At 45.9% G+C, this 10,084-nt stretch overlaps 1 protein-coding gene across 1 annotated transcript in view; it reads right to left on the bottom strand.

Moving 5' to 3' along the window:
• Positions 1-1,483: 1,483 nt before the first annotated feature.
• The window catches only part of PTPN9 (protein tyrosine phosphatase non-receptor type 9), an 82,039-nt gene continuing 73,438 nt past the window's right edge, over positions 1,484-10,084 (bottom strand). Inside the window, exons 10-13 of the mRNA XM_059371792.1 lie at positions 5,371-5,449; positions 3,780-3,930; positions 3,147-3,354; positions 1,484-2,333 (exon numbers count right to left, since the gene is read on the bottom strand). Coding sequence (XP_059227775.1) covers positions 2,119-2,333; positions 3,147-3,354; positions 3,780-3,930; positions 5,371-5,449 — 653 coding nt within the window. The 3' untranslated portion in view covers positions 1,484-2,118. The remainder of the gene's footprint in view (positions 2,334-3,146; positions 3,355-3,779; positions 3,931-5,370; positions 5,450-10,084) is intronic.

The following is a 10,084-nucleotide window of genomic DNA, read 5'->3' as shown; positions in this document are numbered from 1 at the left end:
TACTCTGAAAGGAGAGCTAAAAAAAATTCTCTCTGGTTTCCAAGGACAAAACACTACCCTGATCTTTGAAAGAGAGCAACACAGTGAAGAGGCCACCAGCAAACCAACCTGAGCTCCAGTTCTACAGCAAATCACTATAATCTTCCAAACCTTACCTTCCACATCTATATAGAAATAGAAGGGAGTGAACATACGAATCTCACTCAATTATTTTCAGGTTTGAATGAGGTAATGGGGGGAAAAGCACCAAGCACAGAGACTGGCACCCAGCAAGCCCTCAACTGGTGGTTTCCTTTGCCTGCCCAGAGCTAGGGCTGTGGTCTATGGATAAAGCAAATGGCTCTTAGAACTGAAAGTCTCAGATACCTAGGTCCCTCCCTGCCTCCCCAACCCTCCCAGATCAGCTCTTGGACCCCCTTCTCACCTTCCCGGCCCAGAATGCTACTAAACTGATGAAGCTAAAAGGGTTTGATCATGTTGGTATATTTATATGTAAATACAAAACTGTATCGCTATAAGATATTGATATGAACATTTACAATTATTTTCTGAATCTGACTCAGTCCATTGATGTTAAATACAAAATGAAAAGATTGTAAAAATAAGAATATATACATTCAAAGAGCTTATTATTACAGTATAAAATTATTGAGGTCTGATCAGCTGCCAACCTCATCTGGGATAGAAGGTTTAGGGGTTCCTGGGATTTTCTTGGGAATGTGGAACACTGGGGACTCTTGATTCCATCCCTGGCACATCAGGCTGGGCAGGCTGGGAGCAGACAGGGACAGGATGGGTGAAGAGGGGGCAAACAGTGATTGCAGGCAACTGCCCTAGCCAACCAGGGGTTAAGCATTATATTGACACAGAGCCCACCCAGCCTAAGCTCCAGGTTAGGCTGCTAGGCAGGAGGAGATGGGCATTTAAGTGGACAGGGCCAAGTTACATAAGAAAAGGAACTTTCTAGCAGAATAAACTGGGGCCCCAGTTCATTCTCCTAAGGAGGGATTCTCATAGTAGTTTTCTCTCTCTCACACCTGGGCTCCCTCTCCTTTCTTCTAAGACTTCGTACCAATTGCTCTTGGCTCTGACTGCTCATCTTTACTCCCAGACCCCAAGCTCCAAGGGACAGAAAGAGTGAAGAGGGGTCTGGAGTCACAGTGGAGGTCTAGTCCTCAAATTGGCAAAGTAAACAGAGTAAAATCATTAGATAAGGTAATTCATGCTGAGTTAAACCAGTGTCACCACAAATCAGAATTCTCAGCTCCAATATCCTGGAAAGAGATAAGTCATTATGTAAGAATGAGGGCCTGTGGCAGGAGCATGAGGGGTGAATATATGTGTGTGTCCTCTTTACCACTCTGGCATCTGACAAGAGACATGTTCCCCAGCCCCAGCTCATCCAGGATAAACAGTAGGGTCCAAGAAGCAAAGAGTCCTGAACTGCAACACGGAGCCCCAGGAAAGTCTACAAAGGAGTATCTCTGTGTATATGTATTTATAGAATACCACCATATTATCACATACAATATATATTATATACACACATACATATGGACCCATACACATAAGTGCATGCGCACACGCGCATACACACACACATACACACAGAATGACAGAAAAGACTGGAATACACGCCCTATGTATAAACGTGCTTGGCACTCGGGACGTTCTCTAGAGTATGTAACTTGGTCAAGCTCTCTGGGAAGGAAGGTGGATGCTCACCAAACCTCCCCATCAAATCCTAGCAAAGGGAAGGAATGGGAAAGAGACCTTGAGAAGGGGAACGGCACTGGGAAAGGGGGGAGGGAGTTTCCTTCCCCACTTACCTCGGGGCCCCTGGCAAAAACCAATAGCCACAATTTGGTTTTAATAAGGCACAGTTCGATAGCAGGTGCTGGGAATTAAGAATACATTGCTGCTGGACCCTTCTAGTGGCAATTTCACCACAACTATCTAGCCAAAGGGAAAGGCTGCCTTGCGTGCATGAGTGCGCCAGGAGACACGAGGAAGAGGTTGGTCCATTGCTTCAGCATAACTGATGGCAACCTATAGGCTCAGCGGTGTCCAGGGTAGTTTAAGGAAGGCTGGCCAGCACGTAGGAGGATCGTGGGACAGTTACTGACCCTCCATGGCCAGGAGGTTGTAACTGGAGGGCACCATGCCCTCCCTCTCTGCAAACTCCAGGATTGCCTTGTAGCAAAAATAGTACTGCTCAGGGGTCTGGATGCTGAAGGCCCTCTGGGTCCTCATGCGGGACACCGTCTGGAACACGTTAAGGGTGCCAAGCTCCTCCAGCTGTGCCAGGCAGATGTCCAGTGAGCAGAAGGTACCTGAAGGAAGGAAAGAAGTGGTCATAACTGGTCTGTCTCTCCTGTCTATCCTTCCCTCTACCAAATGAGACAGGCTGGATGAATGAATTCAAGGGCAAGGTGCCTCACGGTACATAGCCAGGTGGCCTTAGACCTGAAAGGATTCAAGGAGGGGGTCACTTTGGAGTGTTGGGGGTCCAGAGGAATGAGAAGCCTCTTGACTAAAGACAGTACTGCAGGTAATAGGAAGAGAAGGTGGGAAGGTGACATAGTAGAACTACCTGCTTCAATCTTAGACAAGACAGAATGACAGCATTCCTACACCTGGGCCCTAATTTTTCAGAGACTCCACAACTCTTCCACAAAGACCTAACAGAAACCTATTCTTTCTGACTTTCTCCTAAAGTGACCTCTGAACTACAAAGACCAGCAATCCCTGCAATGCACATCCCTTAAGGTAAAAGCTGCTAACTAGCTCTGGAATGACAGCACAGCTCCAGGGTGAGGATCTCTTTAAGGAGGGGGATGAGAAGGAAGCAATAGACCAGCTGAGCTCTCTGAACATCCAGGTGACAGTGATGGGGCCAGAAGATAATCATGCTGATGGGATGTGTAAAGCATCAAGCCCTAGTGGCCCTGGCCTCTGAAGTATATATTTTGGCTAGCATAGCTGGTGCCGGGGATACCAAAAGGACATTAAAGAGGAATTTTCATGGCAGTTCACTACTGATAGATCAAATTCTCACAAATTAGCATCTAAGAGCTTTGTTATTTCTCTCCCATCTTTACTACCCCTGGATGCTCTGTAAGCCGCCATGTCATCAGGTATATTACCTGTCCTGCCTATGCCTGCGCTGCAGTGGACGACAATGGGTGGCTCAGGGCACTGCCCTTTGGAGCGCGCTCCCATGCTGCTGACAGCCAGCCTCTGCTGCTTCCTGACTACTCTCAAGAAGTCGATGAGAGAAGCTGCCGAGGAAGGGACACCATAATCTGGCCAGCTCAGGAACTGAAAGTGGGTCACCTGGCGTTTCTGCCGCTCCTTGGATGAGAAAAGAAGCAAAAGTTAATGAGGTCATTTCAGCTTACCCCTGACTACATTTGGCTTTTCTAGTTTCCCAATTCCCTGGTATCCTCACCAAGGTTCCTGCCTACCACCCTCAACTTTCTCCACAATTGCTTTTCCACAAGCCTAAAGGAAAGGCTAACTGTCTGAAGAGGACAGAATTCCCTATGTAGGACCCAGATTTCTTTTAAGTTTTGTTCCTAAGTAATGCCATTGTTGTGCTGAGACAACATGGGTATATTTGCTCTGAGCTGAATATCCATATCCTGTTCCCAGGAAAAAGAAATTAACTTATAAGCTGCCTGGATTTCTGCCTATTCCCTCTGGAAATTTCCTTTACCATAAAAGTTCTCCCCCAGCTTAAAAACCTCCCCCAGCTAAAAATAGAAACTGGGATTTACCTCTATGTTGTGAATTTCTAGCGTTGTTTTTTTGTAATGGTTCATGTTCTCCACGCCTAGATTGGTCACCGTGAGGAAGCCAAATCTGATCCGAGAGTCTCTTTCTAATGGCCAGTACTGGCCACACTTTCTCCTGCCACCCTCCTCAAACCTGAAGACAACACAGAGCAAGGTAAGCCTTCCATCCTTCCTTTCCACAGCAGAAAGCTATGATCTGCTGTACCCCAAAGAGCAATGTCATCTCTTGCGTAGCTTATAACTTACACCTTTGCTTCTTGGCAGAAAACGTGGGAAACCTTCATTCTAAACAGAGGTAGCAACAGCTAACGTTCTTGCATATACTCATTTAGCAGACATTTATTGGGTGCCTGTTATACCATTTGGTGCCTTTCCTGATACCTCTTGCTATTCCTCATATATCCAGGATAAATACTGGGTGGACAAAAAAAGAGAGCAGAGAAAATACGATAAGCCAGATGAAACTCCCTGCCCTGTATCTCAGCCACCGTTCATTCTCTTCCCCAATAGGGGCACTTGGCTGAGAGAAGTAGGAAAGGCCCAGCTCCTGGGAGGCTAGCAGGAGGTTTATGTGAAGGCCTAAAATCCACCTCACTACCCTTTTAAAACAAAACAAAACAAAACAAAACAAAAAAAATTTTTTTAAGAGTTTTATTTATTTACTTGACAGAGATTACAGCAGGCAGAGGCAGGCAGAGAGGGAGGGGGAAGCAGACCCCCAGCTGAACAGAGAGCCCGATGAAGGGCTTGATCCCAGGACCCTGGGATCATGACCTGAGTCAAAGGCAGAGGCTTTAACCCACTGAGCAACCCAGGCGCCCCCTCACTGCCCTGTAGTGGCTTGAATGCTCCAAGGTGGTATTTCTTGTACTACCACCTCTCCGAAGCAAAGGTGGTTGTGACTGTGCCATGAGAAAGGGAACTGAGCAAAGATTTTCATTAACATTTTTCTCCTCATCTGAAATAGGTTCTAATTATCATAATGATAATGATGATACTAATGAATTTGTAATTCCTCAAGTTTTGGCAGATATGTAGACCAAAATTTCAAAAGGATTCCTTTCATCAAGAGCTTCCTGCCTGACCAACTATGTTTCATCTCTCTTTTTACAATTCTTTTACAGGTGGAAATACGAATGAGCAGAAAAACTGCCAAAAATAGTAGGGAAGGAGAGAATAAAGGGGAACTGGTAATTTAGAAGCCAGGAAGACTGCTGCCCTTTGGAAGTAGGGAGCAGGTTAAAAGTGAATTGCCCCACGTTTGCTTACACTTCCTTTAGTGGATAAGGCCAGGACCTCAGAATAGCCTATAACTGGCACAAGGTCACCAGAGCCAGGGATTAAAATTTTGAAAAGTTAGATCAAAACTGTGACAAGTTAGATCTATCAATTCCCACCATACCCTGGCTTTGTTAATTCTGGGTCAACTAAGACAAAGCTAAAACATCCCAAGATCTTTGCCATGGCTTTCCTAATCCTCATTGTTCTATGAGCTAAACTCCCCTCTTGAATCTCCGATGTTTGGGAACAGGGTGGAGGCAGAATGCAGAGGGAGGAAAGGGGAAGAACTCACCGGGTGGTCATGACGATCACCAGGACTTTTTGCTCCCATACCATGAGCCAGAAATCACGATAGGTATTCTCCAAAGGGCCTGGAATGGAAGCATAAGACAAGGAACATTACCCTGGAAGCCCTTCTTTCCTTCTCAGGAATTTCTGGGTTTTTTCTTTATCTTTTTATTTTTTTTTTCAAAGATTTATCTTATTTATTTTATTATTTATTTAATTTTTTTTTTAAGATTTTTTTAATTTATTTGACAGACAGAGATCACAAGTAGGCAGAGAGACAGTCAGAGTGAGGAGGAAGCAGGCTCACCGCTGAGCAGAGAGCCGGATGGGGCTCGATCCCAGGACCCTGGGATCATGACCCGAGCAGAAGGCAGAGGCCTCAACCCACTGAGCCACCCAGGCGCCCCTATCTTATTTATTTTACAGAGGGAGAGAATGCATGGGGGAGGGGCAGAAGGAGAGGGAGAGATAATTTTTTTTTTTTTTAAAGATTTTATTTATTTGACAGAGAGAGAGAGATCACAAGTAGGCAGAGAGGCAGGCGGGGGCGGGGGTCGGTGGGGAAAAGCAGGCTCCCTGCGGAGCACAGAGCCCGCCTGGGTCCTGGGATCATGACCTGAGCCGAAGGCGAGGCTTTAACCCACTGAGCCACCCCAGGCACCCAATGGGTTTTTTATTTTTAAAGATATTTAATCATTTATCTGACAGAGATCACAAGTAGGCAGAGGCAGGCAGAGATAGAGGGGGAAGCAGGCTCCCTGCTGAGCAGAGAGCCTGATGTGGGGCTTGATCCCAGGACCCTGAGATCATTATCTGAGCCAAAGGCAGAGGCTTAACCCACTGAGCCACTCAGGCGCCCCAGGAATTGCTGGGTTTTTTCCCTCAACTAATAACTCCAAAACACAGAGGCTAGCTTCCCTGCTCTTCTTGGGGCATCCCTGCTATTCAGGGTGGTCCGTGAACCACCAGCACCAGCATTGTATGAGAGAGTATTAGAAATTATGGGGCACCTGGGTGGCTCAGTGGGTTAAGCCTCTGCCTTTGGCTCAGGTCATGGTCCCAGGGGCCTGGGATCGAGTCCCGCATGGGGCTCTCTGCTCAGCAGGGAGCCTGCTTCTCCTCATCTCTCTCTCTGTCTGTCTCTCTGCCTATTTGTGATCTCTCTCTCTGTCAAATAAATAAAATCTTTAAAAAAAAAAAAAAAAAAAAGAAATTAGAAATCTACGGGCTCCTGGGTGGCTCAGCTGGTTAAAGCCTCTGCCTTCGGCTCGGGTCATGATCTCAGGGTTCTGGGATCAAGTCCCACATCGGGCTCTCTGCTCAGGGAGCCTGCTTCCTCCTCTCTCTCTCTGCCTGCCTCTCTGCCTACTTGTGACCTCTGTCAAATAAAGAAATAAAATCTTTTTTTGAAAGAAAGAAAGAAATGTGCAATCTGCATTTTAACAAGATCCCAAGTGAAGCTGTAGGTTAAGTTACAGTTTGAGAAATACTGTTATGTGCCTTCCCAAGAGTCTTTTTTTTTTTAAAGATTTTATTTATTTATCAGAGAGGTGGGGGGAGAGAGCGAGCACAGGCAGACAGAATGGCAGGCAGAGGGAGAAGCAGGCTCCCAGCCGAGCAAGGAGCCCGATGTGGGACTCAATCCCAGGACGACGGGATCATGACCCGAGCCGAAGGCAGCTGCTCAACCAACTGAGCCACCCAGGCGTCCCCCTTCCCAAGAGTCTTACCATCAGGGTTTGAACTGGCACGTACACACAGACAGTGTCAACTGTGTACATGCCTCTAGCTGTTTCCATCTCCCTAAAGCCTTATCATCATCAGTAGCCTACTGAACCAATCCCCTTCCATGTCCTGTCATGGGTCTCCTTAGGCCCAACATGCTTGCGAATCAATCTCTTTCTTCAAAATTAGCCTTCTCTCTCTCCTTTCCCATCTCTGTTTAAAAAAGTATTGACATTCTTAAATCACTCAGTCTTAAAAAGTTGCAGTCAACTCTGACTTCCCATTTCCTTTATCTTCCAGAAGCAGTCACTAAGTTCTAGAGACTTTTTTTTGTCTTTGGATTCTTTTTGGCTTTTATCATGCCGTCCAGACCCAACTTCAAAGCCACAAGGACCACACATCATCTTTTGTCTGAGTTACTGTAGTACTGTTTTGGTTTATTTTTCTGAATAGGACTCCTCTTCCAGTCTATTCTGGATACCCCTGCCAGCTGAATCTTTCTAAAAATTTGCTTCATCACAGGGGTGCCTGGGTGGCTCAGTTGGTTAAGCATTGACTCTCAGTTTTGGCTCTGGTCATGATCTCAAGGTTGTGAGGTCAAACCCCCTTTCTAATACTCAGTGTAGAGACTGCTTAAGAGTCTCTCTCTTCCTGGAGTGCCTGGGTGGCTCAGTGGGCTAAATCCTCTGCCTTCCACTCAGGTCATGACCCTAGGTTCCTGGGATCAAGCCCCACATCAGGCTCTCAGCTCAGCGGGGAGCCTGCCTCCCCCCCTCTCTCTGCTGACTTGTGATCTCTGTCTGTCCAATAAATAAAATCTTTAAAAAAAAAAAAAGTCTCTCTCTTCCTCTTCTGTCCCTTCCCTGTTCTGTCTGTCTCTCTCTCAAAAATAAATAAATAAATAGAAACAAATTAAAAATAAAAAACTTGCTTCATCACAACATAGACAGCTCTTGATGACACAGCTGGATCCAAACAGCTTAACCAGGGGTGCCTGGGTAGCTCAGTAGGTTGAGCCTCTGCCTTCAGCTCAGGACATGATCTCAGGGTCCTGGGATCAAGCCCCGCATCCAGCTCTCTGCACAGCGGGGAGCCTGCTTCCCCCACCCCACCCCAACCCCTGCCTCTCTGCTGACTTGTGATCTCCCTTTGTCAAATAAATAAATAAAATCTTAGGGCGCCTGGGTGGCTCAGTGGGTTAAGCCGCTGCCTTCGGCTCAGGTCATGATCCCAGGGTCCTGGGATCGAGCCCCACATCAGGCTCTCTGCTCAGTGGGGAGCCTGCTTCCTTCTCTCTCTCTCAGCCTGCCTCTCTGCCTACTTGTGATTTGTCTGTCAAATAAATAAATAAAATCTTAAAAAATAAATAAATAAATAAATAAATAAATAAATAAATAAATAAAATCTTAAAACAAAAACCCCCAGCTTAACCATTTAATGTATGGGTCTTATATGAATCACTTTAGTTTGTAAGAAAAATCTCATCTCAGCAAACATGGTGCCGAGGGTAATAGCCACATTGTCGAGTTCTCCTTTTAGAGTTAGAACCTTCACAGGGGGACGCCTGGGTGGCTCAGTTGGTTAAGCAGCTGCCTTTGGCTCAGGTCATAATCCCAGTGTCCTGGGATCGAGTCCCACATCGGGCTCCTTGCTCGGCAGGGAGCCTGCTTCTCCCTCTGCCTCTGCCTGCCATTCTGTCTGCCTGTGCTTGCTCGCTCTCCCTCTCTCTCTCTCTGACAAATAAATAAAAAAATAAAATCTTTAAAAAAAAAAAAAAAAAAAAAAAAAAAAAAGAACCTTCACAGGGCTGGGCACTCAGGGGAAGCTCTGAACATACTTGTGGGCCAACAATTCTCTTTAAATCAAGGAAGTAACAACTTGGGATAATTCCCTGTACTTTCCCAGTCCTTCTTCCTCCTCTGCTTTCAGAGAAGAAGGGCAGTATCAAGGGTTGATTTTGTCCTGGAAGTCTGCTGGTTTTACTACCATTTTTGCTAAAGCCTTTTAGTAGCATTAATATTTTATCACACTAGAATTCCCTCTTGCAGAAATGAACACTGCCAAAAGCATGTGAGGTTTCGGAAGCAAGCTAAATGTCTACCAAGAGAGGGCTGTTAAATTACGGCATATCCATGGTTGAAGTAGTTCATAAAGGTGATGTTGTAAGATCTATTATTTTTGCTCTAGAAAGGTATTCACAAGATACCATCAAATGAAATTTTGTTCACTTGTTACCTTTTTAGGTAACAAGTAGATAGAATCCATCTTGTTAGATATTTTATATATGTCTACATCTATTTGTACAGAAAACAGTTTGGGGGCACCTGGGTGGCTCAGTGGGTTAAAGCCTCTGCCTTCGGCTCAGGTCATGATCTCACAGTCCTGGGATGGAGCCCCTGCACTGGGCTCTGTGCTCAGCAGGGAGCCTGCTTCCCCTCCTCTCTCTATGCCTGCCTCTCTGGCTACTTGTGATCTCTGCCTATCAAATAAATACATAAAAAAAGAAAGAAAGAAAGAGAGAAAGGGAGGGAGGAAGGAAGGAAGAAAGAAGGAAAATGGTTTGGAAGGAGACACTATAGAATGTTAACATTATCTCTGGGTCTCAGGGTTATGAGTGAATTTCATTTCTATCTTTTAAATTTTCTACAATGCACTTACATTACCATAGTATGCATGTGAAGAAGATAGTGAGAACTCCCTTTCCATATCACTGATCCCAGCCTTGTCCACATCCTACTATCCTGCACCACAGCAGCACTCCTATGCTTTATTTTCCACCTGCAAATCACTGGCAAAAATGCTGTTGCCTGGGGCGCCTGGGTGGCTCAGTGGGTTGGGCCGCTGCCTTAGGCTCAGGTCAGGATCTCAGGGTCCTGGGATCAAGTCCCGTATCGGGCTCTCTGCTCAGCAGGGAGCCTGCTTTCCTCTCTCTCTCTGCCTGCCTCTCCAACTACTTGTGATTTCTCTCTGTCAAATAAATAAATAAAATCTTT

This window comes from Mustela nigripes, chromosome 13, assembly GCF_022355385.1.
Source record: "Mustela nigripes isolate SB6536 chromosome 13, MUSNIG.SB6536, whole genome shotgun sequence".
NCBI classification, from domain to species: domain Eukaryota; kingdom Metazoa; phylum Chordata; class Mammalia; order Carnivora; family Mustelidae; genus Mustela; species Mustela nigripes.
This window is presented reverse-complemented; position numbering and strand designations above follow the sequence as displayed.